The sequence below is a fragment of the Pantherophis guttatus genome, chromosome 7 (assembly GCF_059756535.1).
Source record: "Pantherophis guttatus breed Tessera chromosome 7, ASM5975653v1, whole genome shotgun sequence".
In the NCBI taxonomy this organism is placed as follows: Eukaryota; Metazoa; Chordata; class Lepidosauria; order Squamata; family Colubridae; genus Pantherophis; species Pantherophis guttatus.
Window position 1 is genome coordinate 58956358 of NC_142069.1, and position 27017 is coordinate 58983374.

General features: G+C 42.2%; 1 protein-coding gene and 1 long non-coding RNA gene across 4 annotated transcripts in view; one reads left to right on the forward strand and one right to left on the reverse strand.

Annotated features, from left to right (window-relative positions):
- The window catches only part of IMMP2L (inner mitochondrial membrane peptidase subunit 2), a 409805-nt gene that overhangs the window by 280131 nt on the left and 102657 nt on the right, over nt 1-27017 (forward strand). For all 3 annotated transcript variants that reach the window (XR_015728767.1, XM_060689055.2, XM_034408851.3), the window contains exon 4: nt 15840-15905. Coding sequence is in view for 2 of the 3 variants with exons in the window: in XM_060689055.2 (XP_060545038.1) it covers nt 15840-15905 (66 nt within the window). In the remaining variant the exon portion in view is untranslated. The remainder of the gene's footprint in view (nt 1-15839; nt 15906-27017) is intronic.
- The window catches only part of LOC148112871 (uncharacterized), a 48625-nt gene continuing 33730 nt past the window's right edge, over nt 12123-27017 (reverse strand). The window contains exons 2-3 of the long non-coding RNA XR_015728768.1: nt 15610-15698; nt 12123-14365 (exon numbers count right to left, since the gene is read on the reverse strand). This is a non-coding gene — a long non-coding RNA (uncharacterized LOC148112871). The remainder of the gene's footprint in view (nt 14366-15609; nt 15699-27017) is intronic.

Below are 27017 nucleotides of genomic sequence, written 5' to 3' on the forward strand. Positions count from 1 at the left end.
GGTTCCTCCCGGTTCCGCCGAGCCGGTAGAGGTGATGATATGATGTCACTGAACCGGTTCTGGCCCCCCACCCCCCTGCATTATTCTTACCTTTTATTTGGCCCCACCCCCAATCTATTGCTGCCTCCTGAGTCCCAACTGATGGCTAGAGGGAAAAAAACTGTTTAAACTCTTGCCATGGGGCTTCAAAGGGCCGCCCTACAGCTGATCAGTATTAAAAGAAAACAAATGAGTAGCCTGCAAAAATATATGGGTAGATCAGTGCCTGCAAAAATACATGAGTAGATCAGGGCCTGCAAAAATAAATGGGTAGATCGGTACAGCTCTGCAAGTAGTTAAAAGCCTGGTAGACCAGTACCTCTACTAAATCCTAATAATTGTCACATGACCATCAAGCCACGCTCACAAAATAAACCACACCCACAGAACTGGTAGTTAAAAAATTTAGAACCCACCCCTGAACCCTACCATTTATTTATTAACATTTTGGATTGACCTGTAGAGAGCATTCTACAATAAATAAAATTAATCCTCAAAAATACAACTTGCCTAATAATTGTGCAAACACTGTATATATTTGCCCTAAGTAATGGAAGTCCACATTAACTACCAAAGAGGATTTAGAAAATAAAATCAAATATGAAAGGAGCCCCTGTTTCCTGCAGTCTTCTAATAACTCTGAGGTAATAAGCAAGGTAATCAGACTTAATATAAAGTAAATGCAAATATGTTTTCCAATAAACAGTATTTTAAAATCTCATGTACAAAGAATATAGTTTTCTGTTCCTCAATTAGTCCACCTAAATGATGACATAATTTTAAAAAATGGATTCAAAGGGCATAACAGAGATATAAGCAAGAAAAACTGTTGCAAATTTAGGATATAAAATAAAAGAGGAGGTGGAGTTGCACTATATATAAGAAATAACTACATCTCTACAGAAATAGAGCACAAAAATGATGAAAATTATCTTGAATGCATTTCGGTCAATTTTTTTTTTTATTGCAAAAGTTTTACAATTACATTTTCACCCCTTTCCCCCCCCTCCCCCCTCCAAACTTCCCAACCTCCCTAACCCTCCCATTTCGGTCAATATTAAAAGGAAAAAAATGACATTGCCATAGGTCTATTCCAGTGGTTCCCAAACTTTTTCAGTCCACCGCCCCCTTGGTACTACAAACTCATCCTCAGTGCCCCCCACCCAGGGGTGGGTTCTACTTACCTTTACTACTGGTTTGCAGTGGGGCCCCGCACGCGCTCTTCTGCACATGCGCAGAAGCGTTTTGGTGATGTTGGGGTTGGTAGGCGGGGCCTCCTGTCGGTTTGACTACCGGTTCTATAGAACCGGTGTCAACCGGGGCAACCCACCACTGCTCCCTCCCCCACCCCCTATAAATAGCATTGTTCAGAATAGCAGTTTGCATGACCCACTAAGGAAGATAGTAACAGTAAAACACACGGAATAGAGCCATTTTTGGCCTCCTGAAGCTTTGCCCCGCATGTCCTGTTTTTGTGAAAACGGGCCCGTTTTTCACAAAAACAGGGTGCGCAGAGCCTTTGGGAAGTGTGCAGGTTGTTCCAATACAAATCTATCCCTGTACCAAAAATAGCTAACACTATTAGTTAACACTAAAGAAATCACCTGAATCAACCAATCTAGAGCAGTGATTCTCAGCTGGGGGTTCCTTTTGAATTTGCTGACCACCAGCGAGTGGGAGAAAGCTATTTCTCAGAGGAGAGGATGGAGAGGACTGTGGGATGAATTCACACCCATTCCCAGACCCCCTTGGGATCAACCTGCAGCCCTCCCCTGCCTCCTCAAGTAGTGGAGCGTGTGTGTGGGGGATGTTTTTCAAGAAGTCACAAGAAGGGCTGAGAGCTGGTTTTTGTCCCACAAGTAAGATTTGGTCCAGAACCAACCCCAACATGAAGGTCTTTTATTTGCTCCTTGTACTCCTTGTCTTTGCAGGTAATAAATTAAATTTCTAATGATGTAAAAATAGCTCATAACTCACCTTTCTAGACAGCTATTATCATGTCTAAAAGCAAGATATTCTTCTCCATCTTTTGTCTGGAGTACCATTTAATCCAGAGCCTTTTAATTCCAGAAGTCCAAGTTTAAAGAATGGACTTCTGGAATTAAAGCTCCAATTTTTAGCTAAAATTTAATTCACACCTGTTAGTTTTGCTTGAGCAGTGTGAACAATTGACAATGTGATCCTCCAAAGGTCTGAAAAAAATATCATTGACTTTTCTTTGGCATTTAAACTAGATAACCAATGTGAAAAAGTGCATCAAGGAAGGACTGGAAAGCCAATTCATACTGAACTGTATTGGGTTTTCTGTTGTTATTTGAATAAAACGGACATTGCTTACCTGAACGTCCCTTCTAGGCGCACTGCTGGAGAATCCAAGGTGTGGATGATTAAACAGTCTAACAGCCAGAGACTGAGTGTGTGTGTTACTTTAAATTTCTTCAGGCACACCCCCTTGCTCGTCTGAGCGTCAGTTTCATTCACGAAGAAGTAGTTCATGGAGACGTGCATATAACCGGAGAAAAGTACAGCAGCCTGACAGGGCGGGTTGGATTCTCCAGCAGCGCACCTAGAAGGGACGTTCAGATAAGCAACGTCCATTCTCCAGCGCGCTGCTTGGAGAATCCAAGGCATGGGATATACCAGAAGTTCTCTTTATGTATCTGCGTAGTGCCCAACGAATGTCTAGCGTATGCCAATGAGCCTCCTGCGGATGTCTTGGACCAGGGCAGAAGTCTGGAAGAACCAATTCCTGCACACAATGGTAAAGGGTATTAACCTTGGGCAGGAACGAAGGGTCCATCCGAAGCACTACTCTGTTCGGGTAGAAGATACAGAGGTTGTCTCTGATCGATAGGGTGGCCAGCTCTGACACATAGCATGCCGAGGTTATTGCCACCAAAAAAGCCACCTTTAGAGTCAGAAAGCATAAGCTGATAGCTCCCAACAGTTTGAAGGGAGGCTGCATTAGGACCTGGAGAACCAGGGACAGATCCCAGGTTGGGTAGCGGTGAACAACCAGCAGACTGATGTTGGCCGCACCTTTCAGGAAACCCTTAATCTTTGAGTCCTGACAGAGGAAGACCGTTGTCAGCTTTCAAGACAGTGCTCAATGCCGCAACTTGCCGGCGGAGTGTTCGGGGCAAGACTTTTGTCTAAACCCTCTTAGAAAATCTAGCACCTCAGACACGGATGCAGAAGTAGGATCGACATGGTGCCTGGAACACCAGGTACAGAAGGCGTTCCAGGAGGCATTATAGATTCGGCATGTAGATGGATGCCTGGATGCTTGAATCATGGAAATCGCCCGCCCTGAGACATTGTCCTTCCTCAGGAGGATCCTCTCAAGTGCCAGACGATCAACTGGAGCCATTGTGGCTCTGGGTGCAGTATGACCCCCTGGCTGAGAGAGATCCTGTCCTCCAGAATCCACCAGGGACGAGTGACGGACAGGTTCAGCAAGTCCGCATACCAGGCTTGGCGCTGCCAATGGGGGGGAACGAGTAGGACCTCCGCCTTCTCGGCCAAGATTTTGCAGATTAGTCTCGGGATAAGCGGGAGAGGTAGAAAAGCGTATAGCAGTCCAGGGGGCCAGGCACTGGAGAGGGCGTCGATCCCTTCCACATGGGGGTAAGGATATCGGGCAAAATATCGAGGCAGTTATTATTATTATTATTATTATTATTATTATTATTATTATTATTTATTTATTTATTTATTTATTTATTTATTTATTTAATTTGTATACCGCCCTTCTCCAACAGGACTCAGGGCGGTGAACAGCCACGGTAAAACACAACATATAAAATTTAAAAGCAGTTTAGAAGCATTAAATAATTTTAATGGAATACCTGACCCAAGTAATTCACGGCCCTACTCACATGGGGGGACACACTCTGGACTTAGTTTTTGTCTCTGGTCAGTGGTTGAGTGGCCTTGATATAGGGGATATAGATACTGAACCCTTGTCATGGTCTGACCACTCGCTCCTTCGACTTGACTTTCTGACCGCCGCACCCCGTCGCAGGGAGGCGGAGCCGACCAGGTGGTTCTGCCCCAGGCGCCTGATGGATCCTGATAGGTTCCAGATGGAGCTTGGGCCATTTCCTGAAACTCTAGCTCACGACTCGGCTGATGACCTGGTGGCCGCCTGGGATAGTGCGGCTGCCGGGGCTTTGGACCGGGTCGTGCCTTTGCGGCCTCTGACCCGGCACCGAACTCACTTAGCTCCTTGGTTCTCCGAGGAGCTGAGAGAGATGAAGCGCCGGAAAAGACGCCTAGAGAGCGGTTGGAGGGCCAGTCGTTCCGAATCCGACTTGACACTGGTAAGGTCTCATATTAAGACCTACCTAGTGGCGATAAAAGCGGCAAAATCTAGCTATTTTGCCGCTCTTATCGCATCATCAGATAACCGCCCAGCCGCCCTGTTCAGGGTGACCCGCTCCCTTCTCCATCTGGGAGCGCGGGAGGACCCCTTGCAGGGCCGAGCTGAGGATTTTGTACAGTATCTGGATGATAAAATAACTCAGATTCGGGAAAACTTGGCCACTGACTGGGTTAGTTCAGACGAGATGACTGAGGCAGGCCTTGAGAATGTTATCTGGGAGGAGTTCGATCCTGTGGCTCCCGAGGACGTGGACAGGATCTTGGGACGGCTGAACGCCACCACATGTTTATTGGACCCGTGTCCCTCCTGGTTGGTGCTGGCTTCCAGGGAGGTTACACGAGGCTGGCTCCAGGGAATTATCAACGCTTCTTTGAGTGAGGGTGTCCTGCCGGCCGCCTTGAAAGAGGCGGTGGTGAGGCCTCTCCTCAAGAAGCCATCCCTGGATCCGGCTGTTTTGGCTAACTATCGTCCAGTCTCCAACCTTCGCTTTATTGCGAAGGTTGTTGAGAGTGTGGTGGCGCGACAGCTTCCACAGTACCTGGATGAAGCTGTCTATTTGGATCCGCTCCAGTCCGGTTTCAGACCTGGGTACAGCACGGAAACGGCATTGGTCGCGTTGGTGGATGATCTCTGGAGGGCTCAGGATAGGGGTTACTCCTCTATCCTGGTCCTGTTAGACCTCTCAGCGGCTTTTGATACCATCGACCATGGTATCATGTTGCGCCGGCTGGAGGGACTGGGAGTGGGGGGCACCGTTTTGCGGTGGTTCTCCTCCTATCTCTCTGACCGGTCGCAATCCGTGTTGACAGGGGGGCAGCGGTCGACCCCGAGGCGCCTTGTTTGTGGGGTGCCACAAGGGTCGGTCCTCTCGCCCCTCCTGTTCAACATTTATGTGAAGCCGCTGGGTGAGATCATCCGTGGTTTTGGGGTGGAGTTCCATCAGTACGCTGATGATACTCAGCTGTACATCTCCACCCCAGACCATCCCAACGATGCCTTGGAAGTGATGTCTCAGTGCCTGGAGGCCGTGCGGGTCTGGATGGGGAGAAACAGGCTTCGACTCAACCCTTCCAAGACCGAGTGGCTGTGGCTGCCGGCGTCCCGGTATAGCCAGCTGACGCCATCGCTGGTTATTGGGGGTGAATCATTGGCCCCCACGGAAAGGGCCCGCAACTTGGGCGTCCTCCTGGATGCACGGCTGTCCTTAGAAGGGCATCTGACGGCCGTGGCCAGGGGGGCTTTTTATCAGGTTCGCCTGATACGCCAGTTGCGCCCCTTTCTGGATCTGGACTCCCTACGCACAGTCACTCAAGCACTCGTCACTTCTCATCTGGACTATTGTAACGCTCTCTACATGGGGCTCCCCTTCGGGTACACCCGGAGGCTCCAACTGGTGCAGAATGCGGCCGCGCGGGGGATTATGGGAGCGACTGGGCGCTCCCATGTGACTCCTCTCCTGCGCGAGCTGCATTGGCTTCCGGTGGACTTCCAGGTGCGCTTCAAGGTGTTGGTGACCACCTTTAAAGCGCTCCATGGCTTAGGGCCGGGGTACTTACGGGACCGCCTTCTGCCACCAATTGCCTCCCACCGGCCAGTTCGCTCCCACAGAGAGGGCCTCCTCAGGGTGCCGTCGGCTAGACAATGCCGGCTGGCGACCCCCAGGAGGAGAGCCTTCTCTGTGGTGGCACCTACCCTTTGGAACAATCTACCCCCAGAGATACGAGTGATCTCCGACCTCCGGACCTTTCGTCGGGCCCTAAAAACTCATCTCTTTCAGTTAGCCGGTCTCTCTTGATTTTATGATTTTATGGTTGGTTTTAAATTTTGATATGGATTTTAAATTGATAAATTTTAAACTATGGGCCAAATTTAATTATTTTAAATCTATTTTTAATCGTATTTATGTATAAATGTTTTTATTTTGGCTGTTCACCGCCCTGAGTCCGAAAGGAGAAGGGCGGTATAGAAATTCGAATAATAAATAAATAAATAAATATTTTTAACTATCATCTTCGTTTTTTTCTGATTCAGTCTAAATCCTGATACCATACCATATTCTTCTATAATGTCTTTCATCTGGATTACTGATTCCATCGGCTGTGTTAGGGTAACAACCAGATCATCTGCAAATGCCCTAGTCCTGTAATCTTCTTGCCTAATAACTATTCCATGTAAAGAATTTGAGTCCCATTGTGAGCGTTCCAAATTAGGCTCTCTTCCAGCGCTGACATGAACAAGATGAAGCATAGAGCAGAAGCTTGATTTATTGCTGAGATGAACACCATCGGGTCATCCTCGCCTTCGTCTTCCGTGTCATAGGGTTCGGGGAACTGATCTCTCTCGTCTGGGATTCCTCTGGCAGTGTTGGCTATTCCTGCCAACTTAGTGTCATTTGCAAATTTAATGAATTCCCCTTCTATTCCCTCACTTAAGTCTTTTATGAAGATACTGAAGAGTACTGGGCCTAAGATGGAACCATGCTTCTTTAAGGGTACTCTAATTACTTTGAGCGGATGAAAAATTAACTTCAGAGATATTTAAAAAATAATAATAATAAAAATAAAAATCCCACCTCACTAATTAAAAAGGAGTGTTTTTAATGGATCAGTTAAAAACAAAATTTGTGAAATTAAATAAAGACCAGTAGAAGAAAGGATCGAGCTGAAGAGAGAATTGTAAAGTTAATAAATCTTTAAGAGTTTGTGCAACATTCAGCCTCTTTCAATATTTGATCTAGGTGGAACTAAATTCTAAAAAACCACTTTTCAGAAATGTATGTTGAATATTAGTATTATATGGTAGAATTTATAATTAAACTTACCAGATGCATATTCTTGTATTTTGGATTTCAAATTTCAAATGCATTTTCTATGCAAATAACTGTGGTTATTTTAGTGCTACTTTTAACTAGTTTGTTTTATGTATAATATGTCTTTGTTGGTGAAAATAAATTTCTTGCAAGATTTTACTTCAGGGGTAACAGATTTAACAGATTAACAGAGTTGGAAGGGACTTTATAGGTCATCTAGTCCAACCTCCCACTCAAGCAGGAGACCCTATACCATTTCTGACAAATGGCAGTCCAATCTTTTCTTGAAAGTCTCAAGTGGTGAAGCTCCCACAACTTCTGAAGGCAAGCTGTTCCATTGGTTGATTGTTCTCACTGTCAGAAAGTTCTTCCTTATTTCTAGGTTGAATCTCTCCTTGGTCAGTTTCCATCCATTATTCCTTGTCTGGTCTTCAGGTGCTTTGGAAAACAGCTTGACCCCCTCCTCTCTGGGGCAGCCCCTCAAATATTGGAACAATGCTATCATGTCTCCCCTGATCCTTCTCTTCACTAGACTAGCCATGCCCAGTTCCTGTAACCGTTCTTCACATGTTTTAGTTTCCAGTCCCCTAATCATTCTGGTTGCTCTCCTCTGCACTTTTTCTAGAGTCTCAACATCTTTTTTATAATGTGGTGACCAAAACTGGATGCAGTACTCTAGGTGTCATCTTACTAGGGCTTTATAGAGTGGTATTAGTACCTCACTTGATCTTGGTTGTATCCCTCTGTTAATGCAATTTAGGATTGCATTGGCTTTTTTAGCCGCTGCACACTGCTGGCTCATATTTAGCTGATTGACTCCAAGATCCCTCTCACATAGTATGAAAATGTCTTTATTTATTTGTTTGTTTGCTGCCCATCTTGTAGCAAACAACTTTGTAAAATCCACAGTTCTATATATATGTCACAGATAAATGCCTGGTCTCAGATCCAGGGCTGGATGCAGGGGGGCTGGACAGGCCGACTCCCAGGGTCCACCCTAACCCATTGACCCCTCCTTACCTTGGCCACGCCCCGGGGGTACTTAAGGTCCAGCCATGCGGTCCAGAGTTAGTTCCAGAGCTGTACCTGCAAGAATGAGACACTTATGAATAAAGACTGCTGATTCAAAGAGTACCTGTGTAATGGAGTTATTAGGCTCGATCCTTGAACACCTTTAACAAAAATGGTAGGAGAGGATGGTTAAATAGCCCAAAAAACTACTCCAGGACATGCCAGGGAACTTCAAGCAGGCGACCACAACGAACAGGGTGAATACCAGGGCATTCACCAAGAAAATGGCAGAACGGCCGCCACCGACAGGAATCGTGCAAGGAGAGGCGCCAGAGACGAGCGGCCCGCTCTCCAACCCATGCACCCCAACCAGACACGACAAAGAAAGAAAAGAACCCGAAAGCCCAGTACGTGAGGGAAACGACTTAAAGGAAAAACTTCTAAAACTCATAGACTCAGCCCAGAGCAACACCGATCTCATTGCAGAACTTCGGAGCCTGGTCGAGGACTGCGAAGTGGCGAGTGAGGAAGATGACGGCGAGTCAGACTACAGCGCTGAAGACGCGGTAAGGAAAGATTGCCCCTACCAGAGATCCACCGAGAAGGCCGAAAAAGAATTCGCGCCCTTTTCGCGGTGGCCATCTTGAACGGTGACATCACCAAAGATGGCCAACCAATTACCAATGGATTCCCGAGATTTAAACCTCATGGCGGGAATCGGGGCCTACACCAAGGTGACCACCCAGGTCCACGACAACGACTGGGATGGCCCAAAACCAAAATCCACGAGCTCACCTACCGAGCCCGAAATCGATGGGGCAATAAAATTAATTACTGCGGCCCTCGGGGACAAGATGAAGCTACACATCCTCCGGCACCACACGAAGGCCCAGAGGGTCCACCGACCCGAGGGGAGCCAACACCGACCCAAACCCAGAAGGACCAACCACTGCAGTGTGGGCCCAACACCAGCCGCGACTCCCAAGGGGCCCACCCATGGAAGCACCGGGACCGGGGATGGAGTACCGAGGACAATGGGACTACTCACCCAACCGGCGACCCGAACCAAGGCCCATGGGACCATCGACGGGCAGGGGACAACCATCGGCGGGCAGGGGACTCGGCCCGACCCCAGGACACAGCCTCCACGACAGGCCGGGCCATCCGGAGCCATTCGCAGCCCCAACGGGATTCCCGACCTTCACCGACAATCCACGCCGCTTTCCAGGGATCCAGGTGACGACCCAAAGGCCCCTCGAGCAAGCGAGGCCAGCCAAAGAGGAGCCGAAGGCCCATCCGGACGCATGGGGCCTTCACCCGGGAGCTACAGGAACGAGCTCCTCACTCCACAGCTGCTGGACTGGAATGGACTTCAGGCATGCTCAGAACCTCCCTACGAGAGAAACGGAATGGAACATAGAGATAGATCGATGCAAGAACATAGAGGCAAGTCAGTACAGACTCACAACAGTCATCCCTCTGCCTTATTGCGAGTTTCCATATGTACAAAACCATGGACAGCGACACAATGTAAGTAATTTAACTTACAATTCAGGGACTTTGCCAAATGACTTTCCCAAACTGAGACTAGATGGGGGTAATTTCTTGGAGTGGAACCAACAACTCCAAGTCATTCTCCTGAGGGAAGACCTGTTGTTTCTAGTTACTGACCCTCCAGAAAAACTCTGAACTTTTGACTTAGACTGTGCACATCACAAGGCTTACTACATAGTAATTGCCAGCATTGCCCCCAGCATTTACCCCAGCATTAGCCATACCTAACAGCCTCAGAGGTAGTACACAAAATGCACAGCCTGTTCTACAGCCAGAGTGTAGCAAGCACCACCAGGCTTTCCAGGGAGTTTTACTCAACCAAACTCAAGGCAGGGACTCCCAGGAGCGAACACTTACTGTCATTAAATGCCACCAGGGCTGAACTAACACAGAGGGGGAAAATTATAAGCGAGAGAACCATGATTAGCATCATTGTCAATTCCCTGGATCCCAGCTGGGACACATTTATCACACATAGAGCCTTGGTACTACAGTGGTTTAAAGCACCCTGTTATTAACACAGCTGCCTGCAATTTACTGCTGGTTCGAATCTCTCCAAGGCTCAAGGTTGACTCAGCCTTCCATCCTTTCTAAGGTAGGTTAAATGAGGACCCAGTTTGTGGGGGCAATAAGCTGACTTTGTATAAATATACAAAAGTATGAAGGCTATTGCTTAACGCACTGTAAGCCGCCCTGAGTCTCCGGAGAAGGGCGGCATATAAATCAAATTAAAAAAAAATAAAAAAAATAGACAAACTCAGCTCAGAAAAACTTACACTGGAAACACTAACTAACAAACTCATTGCTGAGGATAGCCTAAGGAAGGACCACTCAATAAGCCGTAGGGAACAGAGACCCACTAGGAGGGTGGAATCACAGAGTAGGAGCCACAACAACACAGAATGTTACACATGTGGCTCAAAAAAACACTACAAGAGGGATTGCCCTAGGAACACTAGAGACAGGGATAGACCACACCGGAGAGATGGGCCAGAGCAAAGGACAAGATTCACTGACAGGCATTCACCCGACAACAGACACAAACGTAGGGATTTCCCCAGCCCCAGAGATAGAAGAGCTTACAGGGATAGCTCCAGGGAGAGCCAAACCGGGTCACTTTATGGACTGGGGGACCAAGAACAATATACCGATCAGGACAAGGAAGAGGGCACGTGGTTACTAGACTCAGGGGCCGTCAACCACACCACATATGACCAGAACTCACTGACTTCATTCACCAAAGAAAATTTTATAATAAAGGTGGCCAACCAAAATAACGTCCAGGTGACAGGGAAAGGAAACACATATGTGCCAGGGATAGGAGTAATAGAGGGGGTACTACTAGTACCAAACATACCCTACAACATCCTTGCCACCCTGAAGCTGAGCAGGGACAACAACATTGAGGTGACATTCAAGAAAGGGGAAGCATACGTAACCAGAGGAGGCAAAAGCGTAGGGAAGACAGTAGTTAGAGGAGGCTTACCATACTTTCACCCAGACAGAGACATACACCCAAAGGTAAACACCCACCTAAGGGCTAAGCCAGACTCCACAGGTAGCGGAGACAAAGAAACCCACAGTAAGGAAATAGAGGGGGTTAGCCATGAACACACAACAAAAGAAGCAAGAGATCAAGGATCACCTGGCAAAAGGAAGCCATCAATAGGGAAGTTAGTACATGACAATTGTGCACACCTATTGCATAGGAAATTGGGGCATATCAGCTTTCCGGTGATACAAAAAATGATGGAATGTTCCGAGGGTATAAAAATAAAAAACTGTGAGAACTATCTCGAATGTTCTGTTGCAAAAGCTCTAAACTAAAAACTAAGCCCAGACCCAAGAAATCTGTGTGCACCACCAATTCCATCTTTCAACTCATACACATGGACCTAGTGGGACCACTAAGACCCTCCATTAAATACAAAAAAAGATTTTTCTTAACCATAGTTGATGATTTCAGCCGCTATGGCTTTGTATACACCCTAAAACATAAAAATGAGGTGTTCCAAAAATTTAGAGAATTCTATGCAAGGGTAGAAACACAGCATAACACTAAGATCAGACAGATAATGACAGACCGCGGGTCTGAATTCCTGTTGAGCGACTTCTCACACTGGTTGAAAACACGCGGGATATTACACTACACATCTTCTCCATTCTCCGCCTTCCAGAATGGCATCATAGAACGAAAAAATGGAACACTGCAAACCATGATGAGGTGCGCACTAGAGGATGCGGGGTTAGGGCAGCACTTCTGGTCAGAAGCACTCATTTACTCAAATTATACACTAAACAGTTGTGGTCCAGTGTCCTGAACAAAACTCCATATGAGCTGATGTACCAGAGGAAACCACAGGTGTCACACCTACATGTATTTGGGGTTACAGCTGATGTACACATCCCCAGGCAATTGCGACACAAGGGAGACAGAGTATCCAGGAGATTGAGGTTTATGGGATATGAACCGGGGACGAAGGGATTCAGGTTCATAGATAGTAACAACAGATTCATAATATCATGAATGGCTGTTTTCCATGAAAACGCCAACTGGTCCAAAATACACCTCAATGAGGTGTTCCTCAGTAAGGACGGACCCAAAGACAGTCAGGGGGAGACAGAACACACCACAGAAGGGACCACAGAGCAGGGAAAGGACAAACCCAAGAGACAGGAGGTACAAGTTAGGGAATGGAAGGAGAACCACCCCAACATTAAGATAGACTCACTCACAGAGAAGGAGGCTAAGTACCTACATGACACTGAAACACCACCAGCCAGGCCAATCAGGGCAAACAGGGGCAAGGCACCAAAAAATTTAGAGGATTATGTCTTATCTATGCACACTAACCAACTAACCCCCAACACATACGAAGACGTGCTAAGGCTACCAGAGGGAGAGAGGGCCAAGTGGGAACAGGCTATGGAAAAGGAGATGAGTAGCCTAAGGGAACTAAAGGTATACACCCCCTCTGAAGTCCCAAAAGACAAAACACCCATAGGCACCAGATGTGGCGCAAGGGTTCGCCCAAAAGTACCCAGAGGACTATACAGAGGCATACTCCCCCACCGTCAGAGCTGAAAGTGTGAAATGTGCCTTGGTGATTGCATCATTACTTGGCCTGGAAGTACATCAGTTCAATGTACAAACCGCTTACCTACATGCTGAGCTTGACAAGAAGATTTATGTGAGGGCACCACCCAGCCAAAGTACCACAAAGAGAGAAACCTGGGTCCTAAACAGAAGCCTGTACGGACTAAAACAGTCAGGGAAATGTTGGTACGAGTGCTTGTCTAAAACCTTGAAGTCTATGGGTTTTTCAGCCACCTCAGCAGACAATTGCTTCTTCATTAAGAAGGTAAACAACTCCATTGAGTATGTCCTGATATATGTGGATGATATATTGTACATCAGTGACCAGGCCAGCAAATGTAATGATTTCGCTAACGAGTTAGGGAGACACTTCTCGTTAAAGATACTAGGTAAGGTGGACAAGTACCTGGGGGTACAGATCATGAAGACTGACAAAGGCTTCCAGCTCTCACAAAAGGACAAAATATTGGAACTCTTGCAGAAATGCAACATGGCTAATGCCAAAACATGTGAGACACCAATGCAACTGGATATTATAAAGGACATGTATAATGAGGCTGAGGCATTCAAGGACAATACACTTTATAGATCCACCATAGGGTCACTACTGTACATTGCGAACTGGACAAGGCCCGACATCGCCTTGCCAGTTAACTTATTATCCTGACACGTAGGTAATCCCACCGTTTACCATTGGGAGGCCATCAAGAGGGTACTGAGGTATCTAAAACATAGTGCAGACGCCTGCCTATCCCTAGAACCTGAAGCAGCTGCAAAACCCACACTCACTTGCTATGCTGACGCCGACTGGGCTGGAGACGTGAAAAGTAGGAAGAGCACCTCAGGTTACATATTCTTCCTTAACAACAGTCCAGTACATTGGTACACAGGTAAACAGAACCTGGTAGCCACATCCACGACAGAGGCCGAATTCATATGCCTATCCAAAGACGCCAACAATCTGGTTTGGTTTGATGACCTGCTCACAAATGTTTGGACTGAGCCCACCTACCCGATCACTATCCACGAGGCCAATAAAGCTGCAATTGAAATATCGAAAGCTGAAGCAGTAGGCCAGAGGTCGAGGCACATTGACATAAAACACAAACATGTCAGGCAATTTTCAAACATTGGGTTCATAGAGGTCATACACTGCGATACCGAAGAGCAGACAGCGGACATATTAACGAAACCTTTACAAAATAAACAACATACATACTTAACATCCAAAGGCGTACTCTCAAAGACAACATCTCAGGTGCACACACTCCATGGGCATTCAGATCAGGCATTTAGAGGGGGTTTTGTCACAGATAAATGGCTGGTCTCAGATCCAGGGCTGCATGCAGGGGGGCTGGACAGGCCGACTCCCAGGGTCCACCCTAACCCATTGACCCCTCCTTACCTTGGCCACGCCCCAGGGGTACTTAAGGTCCAGCCATGCGGTCCAGAGTTAGTTCCAGAGCTGTACCTGCAAGAATGAGACACTTATGAATAAAGACTGCTGATTCAAAGAGTACCTGTGTAATGGAGTTATTAGGCTCGATCCTTGAACACCTTTAACAATATAATTCCCACTGATCTCTATGATTCATTTTGAAATATGTATCTATATATGTATGTAGATGTATTTAATTTCTTAAAATACTTGTTAACTTCTTTCCAAGGTGGAAATTTTAGATACTATCAAGCAAAGGATACCAATTTAGCGACCACAATTGGGAATGTCAATTTGATTGTTAAGTGAAGCAATCACGGAGTGAAACTCTGTCCTTATGATCTTTCTTCAGCTTTCCTTTGCTTTATAGACCTATGATGGTTGCAAATGCAAAGAATGGCTGTTGTAACTGTGAGCAATTTGCTAAATGAGGACTATCTGTCCAATTTCTGACCATTATATTATACAATCAGTATTGCAGGAAGCTGTTGGATAATCAGCAGATTCTGTACTCTTTTTTAAAAAAATTAGTGGAGTATCTTATAACTGTTGTCACTATCATATCTTTTTAAGTTATGTTCTTCCATGCAGTATGGAGCTCTCTTCATTTTTAAAAAACTGTTTTAAAAGAGAAATGTCTTCATCAGATTGTGATTCCATTTACTCTGAAATAAATGACTGACATAAATGTTTATGTATGCTACTGTCAGCCTCCGCTTTTTCATTGCTTGCTTGCTCGGCTGCCATTGTAACGGGGGAGGGGGGGAGCTATTGAACTGTCTGGGAGTGGGAAGTGAGCTGGTGGAGAAGAGAAGAGAAAGTTTTATTCAGTGTTTTCTTTGAATCTGATAACTACTCAAGGTCAACCGTCGTGGCATAGCAGGAGGATGGCACTATCGGACGCTGCACCCCACATGACCCCTGGGGGGAATGTGGATTGGATAATCCAGGCTGGACAGTTGGGGGAAGGGTTTTGGGGATGCTTTCTATATGTAATTTTTGCGCCTATTGCCTCAGACCTTGCTTTTTTTTTTTTTTTTTGGGTTGCATTCAGTCAATACTCAGTAAAAGTACCTTTCTCTATGAAAATGGAGTCGGGGTTTTTCTTTCTTGAGAATTGAAAGGAGGCACACCTGACAGCTACTGTGCTGGCATTTAGTAGTAAATTCATCTTTAAATATCTGAATCCATCTCAGCATTCTCTATAATAGGGCATTAATTTGATCATGAGTGAATATTTTCTACATTTATTTTGTAACAAGAAGAGAATAAATTACCTTGGTCTTCGGATTTAATTTTTTTTCTGGTTCTTGTCCCCTTTTCTACACAGTAGACTGAAATGACAGTGATGGCAATAGCTTCACTTCTGCAATGATAGATGCAATATCAGACAGAATACCAAAATCTGCACAGTCCTCATTTTCAGGCTAGTTTTTCTCTTCATTTTTTTTTTAAACAATGAGAACCCTGCTGAGTGAATAATTGCCCCTTCCATTTTTTTACCTAGATCTCCAAGAAACCCAGAACAGAAGATCATTAAACGAGTGATTGCTCTTGAAGGGGACATCATCAAGTAAGTATTATACATTGTCACCTCTGACTTTTGTGAGAGTATTCCAGCACCCTTTTAGTAGAATTTGAGTGGTATCCGAAACAACCATCGTTTTTTGTCACATATGAATATGTATTATTACAAAGGTACCAATCTATACCTTCTTTATTTTTTTAATGAGAAAGGAAGGGGTTTAAGGCAAAGATATTCACCAGTTGACAAGTCACAGTTGTTTCAATTTGGAACAAGGACCCTGATTTAATAAACTATGCTGGAATTAAGTTGCATGTTTATTTTCAATGTTGTCCCATTGTCTGTCTCTTCACAAAAATGGTTAAAAAACTAGGAAGAGCTACTTTTCCCTTATATGTGAACATTAAATTGTAATTAATTGCTCCTAACAACAGAATTGCATGTCAACCTAGGCCAGGATTATTCTTCTTCTACAAATCTAGGCTTCTTTAATCATAATTCTGAGTTTGGACATAAAATGAACCTGTAAATTTGGGGTTTACTACTGCTTCCTCTTGTTTACATTGATATGATGCTTATTTACCACCTTAAAACAATGTAGGAGCAATATGACCGGTTGGTCTCGCAGCGAGACGGACATGGGATAGTGGGCCTCTGCGAAACCCAGCTGATACCTGCTTGCCAGGAGACCCTACAGGGTCACCTTGGAGGGGTGGTGAAGATAGAAGGGCCTCTTTCTCAACTGCAAGGAAATGGCAATTTCCTCTCTAAATCCAAAGAAATCCTCCTGATCGGCAGCAGAGATGACAGCCATTCTGGCCAGCACGAAGCTGTGACAACCAGAACAAGATTATGAGCAGGAACAGTTCATGAACAGAGGATTGAAACTGGGTGAGATGATTTTCAATTTCTCTATTAGAGACTAAACCCAAATAATTAAAAAAAAAAAAGACTCTCCAAAATCTGAGAAAGCAGCGAGCTAATACACAGAGATAGATTATAGACCCAAAAGAGAAACTAAGAGAAACTAATTTTTATGAAAGACTATGAAGTTTTAAAATATAGAAAGACCAAACTGGAACATGTAGTATTGTAAAAAGTGACTTAATTTGTGGATAATATTGTTGGATTACTGAAAGAAATCATATAAAGGAAAATCGGGATTTTTTTCTTCGATCTTTTGACAGTCAGCTGTTCCATTTTTGCTTCATTTAATGCTGGAACTTAGAGCTGGGGTGCCACCTACTGGTGAAATACTATACTATACTATAACATGGTGGGAAAAATTGCCAAAAGTCCTTGACAAAGAATGAGATTGATAACAGAAGAAAAACAAGGAGTAGAAGAAAGGAAATAGAAAGCTAAACAATACCTGGAAGGCCTTTTTATTTTGTTTTCATATCTATTTGTTTTTCTGGCTGCTGGGAAATGACTGGTGAGTCTCTTGAAGATTTTTTAAGGCAGTGTTGATTATAATTAACAGAAATTAACCTGGAAATTAAATACTTGACTCTGGATTAATGAGATTTGTAGAAATTTGGTGGGCTATTCTGGATTATTAATACTATTTAATAGAACTTCTTATGAGGTGAAAGAAGAAAGAAGAAAATTAAACAAGAGTTATAAATGTGGACAACTGAGAGGGTGCAAACTGGAAAATTTTGAGGACTATAAACTGTGTGGACTTTGAGGAACAGTTCCGGGACTGAGTAAAATTTACTAATATTGGCCACTTGGGTGTCTCTGGGTAATTGGGACATGGGGATCTTGGTGGCCTATTAAATTAATACAAAATGTACCAACAGGGAGAATCAAATATATTTTAAAAAGAAATGCTATTGATGCTTCAATGTTTCAGGAAACTATGACAAAGAATCATAGGGAGATGATAAACTTGATGGATACAGATGTGAGACTAGAAAACCCTCAGCAAATGACAATTAAAAATGAACAAAAAAATTCAGAAAGTAGAGGAGAAAACAGAAGGAGCTGAGGAAAGAATAGAGGAGATAAATCAACAAATGACACAAATAGATAAAGACTAATAGAATACATTATAATTACTATGTATACATAAATGTTAGAAGTTGAAAGATTATTAGTATTTATACTTACACAGTATTATTATTATTGTTATTAGTACTGTGTATAATATACATTGACCCAGACAATGCACTGTTCACCAAGCACTTATGGATGTTAAAGAAAAAAACTATAAATAAAATTATTTTAAAAAAACAATGTAGGAGCATGTGTAGTTTTTATATTAAACACATTTATATCACAAATCAAAATGTACTTTCATTGAGAGAGGGTGTGGCCAGCATTGGGCGATACGGTGTGGATTCTGGAGTTCCAGAAGAGCACTGATATCCCAGCCAATTTTGGGGATCCCTAGGGGACAGTGAAGAAAGAAGACGCAGGCTGGCACGGAGAGGGAAAGAGCAAGTTCCCTGAAGTGCTGCCATTAGTCTTCGACCCATCAGCGAAGGAAGGCAGCCATGGAGCTGTCAAAAGCCGGAGCAGCCACGATCAGAAAGAGGAAGTGCAGGAGTGGTGATTGAACAGAGTATTGTTACCGGATGAGTACCAGCCAACTCACAGGTAAGAAGAAAAAACTTTTAAAAGCTTGAAAGAAGTCCCAACAAGCAATTAGCGGCTAATTTGCACTTGGGAATTTAAGCAGAGGGGGGGGGGAAAGGTACTTTAAAGTTAAACTTTAAAGAGCCATAGGAGTATATAGCTGAAAAGATTAAGAGAAGCAGAGAGGATGAGGACTGAGATTGTGATGGTTCAAGTGAGCATTTGAATTGGACACTATCTGGAAAGAAAAAGGAGATATCGCATGGACTTTGAAACTAGAAGTATAAGTAAATGAAAATAATAAATTAGAAAATTCTAGCCTTCTAAAGTGACAATATGGAGAATTGGGAGGATGAATGTGAGATATTAAGGGAGATGTTTGAAAAAATAAGAGAAGCATTTAAGGGAAATAAGGAAGCAGAGGATTGGTTAGAATGCAAGAAAAAAGACAGAAAAAGATGAATGAGAAGCAAGAGAAATAAGGAGAAAATATTGAAAAGGAAATAAATGAAGATAAAGATAAAGATGATTACACTGGGATTAACAGTGATAGAATAAAAATGGATAAGAGAGAATACATCTCAAAACTGAAAAGAAGAGAAATAAATGGGGAAATATTGAGAGGGAAAATTAACAGAGTGAAAAGAGGCAGAAAGGGAGATATAAGAAAAGGAGGAGGAAAAAGGTAAGGGAATGGGAAAAAGGGAGGAAAGCATCAAGAAATGGGATTGTGGAGAGTTTAAAAGAAAATGGTTAAGAGTCAGTGAAAATATTAATATGTTAATAAAGAGAAGGATGTTAGTTGTAGAAATTATATGTGAAAATACTGTTTAATGTAAAATAGATCAATAGATGAAATGTGAAAAAAATGAACTGGTTTTGATGTTGGCAGAAGCACTAAGTGGAGAGAAATAAAAGCAACAAAAGAATTAATTGAAATTAAGATGGGAATTGAAATTGAAATGTAAAATTGAATGAAAATGAAATGTTAGTAAATGATGTAAATGACAGACTTGTAAGAAGTAAAACGGAAGAAATACATTGTTAAAGGGAAAAAAGCAAGGGTTGGAAGATTATTTTAACAAAGGTTTCAAGGAAAAAATGCAATAAGTTGAAATATTTATTAATAATTAAAAAGTGGAGGGGAATTTCGAGTAATATTTTTAATAAATGAGAAAGATTGGGGTTGCCTGGACACCATAGTGGAAAATATTAAATTGAAAATGAATACAACAATAGAGAGAGAGAGATGAAAGAGGAGTAGAGAGTAGAGAGATGGAAGAGAAGGGGAAAAGAGAGAGAGATGGAAGAGAGGGGAGGAAGGAAGAGAAGGGAAATCAGAGTAGGAGAGAGGGCTAGTCAGGGAGGAAGAAAGGAGGAGAAGGAGAAAGGAAGAGGAAGTAGAGAGGAGCAGGAGAGGAGGGAAAAAGAAAGTAAGACGGAAAGAAGAGAGGGAGATGGCAGGATTGAGAAGAAAGATTGCTGTACAACAAAAAAGATGAAATGGAAGAAAGGCAACCCCGAACATATATAAATATACTAAGATAAAGAATGAATGGTTAAAAAATAAAAGAGAATAAATATGAATAAGCAGGAAAATTAGAATTTGAGGGCGAATGAAGATGTTGTTTATATAAGTAAGCAAAGACATATTGAGATATGATTAAAAAAGGGAAAAAAGAAAATTGTGGCAAAAATTGTAATTGAGTAAAGTGTATTTGAATTTGATAAATTGTATAAGATAAGATATGGCCAATACTCTGTTCAAAAAAGATGTGGGTGAATTTTCCGTGTTTTTGAAGCTTTTTTGGCAGGTCGGATCTTGGAGGGATCGGCAAGGTATAGGGGTTTCTTCGGAGTTTGAATGTGGAGCAGTGTGAGCGTCAGATACACAGGGAAGAAATCTGCTTGAGAATGGTGGATCCAGAGGCATAATGCCCCAATGATTTGTACAGGGAGTGAATAGTGGAAAGCAGCTTGAAGAACCGGAGAGAGGAAAATAAAAATTACAGAAAGGGAAAACTCTCAGAGATTGTTAAAAGATTCGAAAGAAAAGTGGCAAAGTGAGACTTCAAGAGGGACCTTGAGCGGCAAGGCAGTGGTGGGAGTGGAGATCGAGAGCTCTCAAACAGGGAGTGAACCTATCGTGGTGAGTTGAGCAAATGAATGGATTGGAACTTGTTCGCTACATTTTTTGGTGCTAGAAGAAACTTTATAACCTTGGATGTTGTTGTTGGGGTGTAAGAAGAGAAAGTGTCAGGTTTGAAGGATATGTTGGAGGCGATAGATTAAAAGCTGAGCTACTGACAATGAAGGTGACTGTGCAGTTTTGAACAAAGAAGACATCTTGAAGGAAGGGGTGAAAAAACTCTATTAAAAAACTCTTATGACCGTTAACAACTAATTGAAGAAACCGAAGAAAAAACTAAAAAGAAACATTTAGAACTCTTTATATAGAGAGATCTGGATGGGGAGAAACAAGCTCAGACTCAACCCCTCCAAGACCGAGTGGCTGTGGCTTCCGGAGTCACGGTATAGTCAGCTGGTACCATCACTGACAATAGGGGATGAGATCTTGCTCCCCACAGAGAGGGCCCGCAACTTGGGTGTCCTCCTGGATTCACAGCTATCTTTAGAAGACCATTTGACGGCCGTGGCCAGGGGTGCCTTTTATCAGGTTTGCCTGATCCGCCAGTTGCGTCCCTTTCTGGATCGGGATGCCTTGCGCACGGTCACTCATGTCCTAGTTACCTCCCGTATGGACTACTGTAATGCTCTCTACATGGGGCTCCCCTTGAAAAGCACCCGGAGGCTCCAACTGGTCCAGAACATAGCTGCGCGGGTGATTATGGGCGCAGCTCGTTACACCCATGTAACACCTCTCCTACGCGAGCTGCACTGGCTCCCGGTGGTCTTCCGGGTGCGATTCAAGGTGTTATTTATCACCTTTAAAGCGCTCCATGGCTTAGGACCTGGGTACCTACGAGACCGTCTTTTGCCACCAATAGCCTCCCACCGACCAGTTCGTTCTCACAGGGAGGGACTACTCAGGGTACCGTCAGTCAAATTATGTCGACTGGCGACTCCCAAGGGGAGGGCCTTCTCTATGAGGGCTCCAACCCTTTGGAATGAACTGCCCCCAGAGATACGGAATATCCCTGATCTCCATGCTTTCCACCATGCCCTCAAGACCCGGATGTTCCAACAGGCGGGGCTAAACATATGAACATGTGAATGATTTTTTGAATGTGATCTAATTCTGGGTTTTATTTAATTGACCAAACTAAGTAATAATTTTAATTAGCAATTTTATGATGTTTGTGTGTCTATATTTTTCTTGACTGTACACCGCCTTGAGTCCTACGGGAGAAAGGCGGTATAGAAATATAATAAATAAATAAATATCTACACATCAATTGAAGTGTTTATAATTAAATATCTATATTTGTAGTCATTATATATTTAGATAATATCTATTTTTATTTACATATACTCAAATATTTATAACTTGTATTAACCCATATTAATATTTGTTTATCTACATACTTATATATTTAGTTCTGTATATTAATAGATCTTCACTTAATTGTAAGTGAATAGAGTAGTATATATAGAAATATATTTAAGGTTGTTAATTGTAATGGTAATAGAAGTCTAGGAAGGAAGGAATACATTGATGAATTATTGATTACTGTTGATTTATATATTAATAATTATTAATCAAATCTTAATAGTTTATTAATCAACAGATTGTTAAAAATTGGAATTGACTTAATTAAGGATTATATCATAACATAATAAGAGATTATTGGGGAACATTATAACAGTTAAAGGGAAAAATATAAGGGAAATATGGAAGGATAAAGATTGGAAGAGAGGAATAAAGAAATACGGTTGATTAAAAAATATGGCACTGTGGAAAAATGTTTTTAGGAATATCAAAATGACAAGCACAACTACCACAGTCACCAAAATAAGGGGGAAAAATAACTTCAATTGCAGTTTACCCCTCAGAATCAAAATCGGTGGAAGCCATGTTGGGAGGTGAAAAATCTGGCTCTACTGTTAATTTACAATATATGCAGTCAACCTTATTAGCAATACAGGAAACAATGTTAAAAATGCAGGAGGTCATGACAACCAATCACAAAGATATTAAGAATGATATGGAAGAAGTAAATGGGGAGATACAAAAGCTAGATGCTAAAATTGGTACAATGCAGGAGATGATAACTAAAAATGAACAAAAGATAAAGTCGGTAGAGGCTAAAATGGAACATATGGGGAAAAAATGGGCATAGTAACAAATAAAATGGTGGCAGAACATAGGGAACTGGAAGAAGCCATAATAATTTTGGAGATGGAGAAATTGATGTTCTATCTCTGCTTTCAAAATATCCCAGAAAACAAAGAAGAAAATCTCCCTGCACTGATGGCTGAGCTACTAGCGGAAATATTGCAAAAATGTAAACAAGAACTGGAAAATGAAATCAATGAGGCATACAAGTTCCATACGAATTACGCACGGAGGAACAGACTTTCAAGAAAAGTTCATGTTAAATTTGTTAGGAAAAAGATAAGAGACGAAGTATATAGCAAAACACGAGAAGACCCACTGATGCACAATGGCAAGGAGATTACGGTACTGAAACAGATTCCAAAAAGAGTAAGAGAACAAAGACGAATTTCTCATTTTCTCTCTACACAATTACTAAAATATAGAGTGATGTTTCAATGGCTCATCCGGAGGGGATGTTGATAATGTGGCAGGAGAAGAAATTTCAGATTGATACATTAGAAAAGGCTCAGGAGTTCTATGATCACTACATATGCGGAGAAGATGAACAAGACAGCAGGGAGGAAGGAGAAAGTAAAAACCAAGAAGATCAGATTTTGGAGGAAAAAATTATAGAACAAGACACAAGAGACCATAAGGAAGTAGAGCGTCAAGTGAGAGAAGAAGCCAGAACTAGAGCACAGACCGAGAACAGAGTAAGGAGAGGACTGAGATCAACAGATAAATAAGAAGATGGAAAATGAAATAAAGATGCTGTCATTAAATATAAACAGCATCAACTCAGTCACTAAACGTAAACAAATACTATCAAGATTACAAAAATAAAAAATGGATATCATCTGCCTTCAGGAGGTACATATTCAAGAAAAATATAGCGACTTCATAAAATGTCCTAAATTAGGGAAAGTATTCTCGGCATTGGCACAAAATAAAAAAAGAGGGATCGCTGTATATATAAAGGATTGGTTAAATCCTAGGAATATATTTAGTGATAAAGACGGAAAAATTTTAATAATGGAAATAAGTACAAATTATAGGAAAATTCTGCTAGTAACAATTTATGCACCAAGCATAAAACAAGAAAAATTCTATAATAAATTACACAGGAAAATAACGGAATTAGAGGGTGAAAATATTTGTATAATAGGGGACCTCAATGGAGTGGTAGACAATAAATTGGATTATAAGACAGTGAAAGAAAACAAAAATAAAAGACGAAAATTACCAAATGCATTTTTCAAAATGGCAAAAGAGTTTAATTTAAGTGATGCATGGAGACAATTAAATTTACAGAAAAAACAGTACACCTTCTTCTCTCATCCACATAACTCATGGCCTCGAATAGACATGGCATGGATGAACCCAGAATTGATCAATAATCTAGAAGATACGATATTATGCCGAACACCTGGGCAGACCATAGTCCCTTAGTATTAAAATGGAAAGATAGGGGAAAAAAGAAGAGATGGACATTAGATCAAAGAATTGTAAAAGAAAAACGTTATACACAAACAATGGAAAAGGAATTAAAGATGTTTCTTAAAGAGAATAGGAATGAAGATACTACAACACAAAACCTATGGGACGCCGCCAAAACTTATATGAACTATTGCGTACATGGCGAGAAGAAACAAAGAGAAGAAGGAACAACAAATGTCAAGAAGGAACAACAAATGTCTCCAACATTGGAGAAGCTGAAAAAATTAGAACTATCACTTCAGAAAGATCCCCAAAACATGGAAATTAGAAAGGAAATAGAGTTAATGAAACATAAAATCAATATATTACAACAGGAAGAAATGATAAGGAATATAAAATTGGCAAAACAAAATTATTTTGAATTGGCAAACAAACCAGGGAGATGGCTCATCCATAAATTGGGGAAAAAAATTGATACAATATCTACAAGATGAACAAGGAAATTTGCATCATAGAATCGATGGGAAAAATATTATTCAAAATTATTTTCAAATACTATATAGTCAAGAAAACATTAAAGAAGAAAATATCATAAATTACCTACAGGAGAGGAATTTGCCAAGTATAACAGACGAAGATAGGGAAATGTTGAATGGGAAAATTACTTTAACAGAGTTAAGAGAGGCAATTAAAAAACAGAAAAAGAAAAAAGAAAGAACAATTACTTATATCTAATCCAGGAGATAAGAAAGTAAAAGAAACAATAAATATACTACGAGGGCAATTTAATATGTTAATGGCTGATCAGGTGGCAACTAGTTTATAATATGCTAAACATAATACATTTTGTAATTCCAATAAACCAGGTAGGTGGTTGGCCTACATGTTGAGGAAAAAACAGAAAGCACGAGTCATTAGTAAAATAGAATATAGAGGTAAGGAAGTTTACCAACAGAATATGATTAAAAAGACTTTTTGGGAATTTTATACAAAGTTATATGCTAGTGACTCAATACAAGGTATAGATATAGATAGATATCTAAAGGAAGGGAATATTTTGGAATTAACGTTGGAACAGAAGGAAGGATTGAATCAACCAATAACTTCTGAGGAGATTGTTGTGGCAATTAAGCAGTTAAAAATAGGGAAAGCTCGAACTTCCGGTTTCCTTGTCTTCGGCGACGGCGGCGCTCTTTGAAGCTCCGCCAGCCCCGCCGCCTGTAGAGCCGCTTCGCGATCGAGAAGCGGCTCGAAAACTTCAAAATCCTGAGGATTATTGGAGGAGAGATAGCAGGGCACAGGTCGAGCCCCTGTAACCCCCCAGGGAATTGTTTCTGGGGAGGAAACAGGTGCGGCTCCCTTCCAACCTGCTGAGACTCCGGGCGGCGTGGGACGATTCTGCTTCTGCAGAACAAGCCGGCTGCAGGAAACTTAAAGCGAAAGAACCAGCTTTAATAAACAGCGAAACTACCTGAATCCTGAAATTTGGAAACGCAAGTATTAGCACTTTGTTGACTTTTCAATCTGAGAAAATGCGAGTGAGTGAAAGTGCTTTGAAAAAACATGGCGCCTAGCTTCAGAGTTAACGAGCCAGCGAGTGTGGATTGGTGAAGTTACTTTGTTTTGCTACAAAGTTTTCAAGTTGCTACTAAGCTGCCTTGCTTGTTACAAGAGAAATAACTCGGAAATTTTTTCCCTTTTCAATATTGGACTTTGCTTTATTTTAACCCTTGTTTGATCAAATCTGGGGGACTTTTTTAGAAGTCTTTGTGCAGGAGGGAAAGGAAAAGGAACCTCCCTCTTTAGAAAAACTAGATCACGAGCCAGGATGGCTTCAAAGAAGCAGGAAGGGAAGGCATTAGGGGGGGGATCCCCCACACACAAACAGCAAACGCAATTTCCCCCTGCTCAACAGTTACAAACTCAGAAAAAAGAATTTGATGTGGCAGATTTAAAAGAATTTATTTCTAAAACTTTGGATGATAAATTTCAAGAATCACAACAGGAACTTCAAAAATCACATCAGGAATTTTTGCAGGAAATTAATGAAATTAAAGACATGGTGAAACAGAATCAAATTATGGTGACCAAAAAAATATCAGAAGTGGCGTCTGGCCTGGCAGATTTTATTGGGAAAGTTGATTTTAAAGTTGAAGAATTTAAATCAGAAGTTAATGTTAGGATGAAAGACAATGATTATAAAATTGATGAAGTTGACAATAAAATGCAGAGAATTGAAGATGAGATTGTTATGATACAATTCCGGGCGATGGAATTTGCCATACGGCTTCGGGGAATTCGAGAGGAGGAAAGACAGGACTTGAGACAAGTTTGCTCTGAAGCCCTGGCTAAGATTCTACAAGTTAATCCTGATTTGGTATTTCATAAAATAGATAAAATTTACAGAGTGAACTCTTGGGTGGCCAGGCAAAGACAATTACCCAGAGATGTGGTCATATACTTTACTGAGAGAGAAATTAGAAATGATATCCTGCAAAAATCTTTCCACACCTCTATACAAGTGGGGGGCTCACGGCTTGTAATTTTTAAAGAGTTACCTCCTAAAATGCTGAAAGCTAGAAAAGAATTTGGTTTTCTTGTTAAGGAATTGAAAAATTTACAGATACCCTTCCGGTGGGATGCACCAGCTGGGGTAATTTTCAGATATAAGGGAGAAGGATATCGGTTGAATACCGTGGAGAAGGCACAACACTTTTACAGTACTATTCTTATGGAAAGAACACCATCTCCACGTACATCTACAGTTCTGGAGATTAAGGAGAGTGAAGAGAGGCAATTGAAAGAACAGTCTAAGCAGGAATTAGAAAACGTGCAAGGTGCAGAAGGAGGTATTCTGAGTG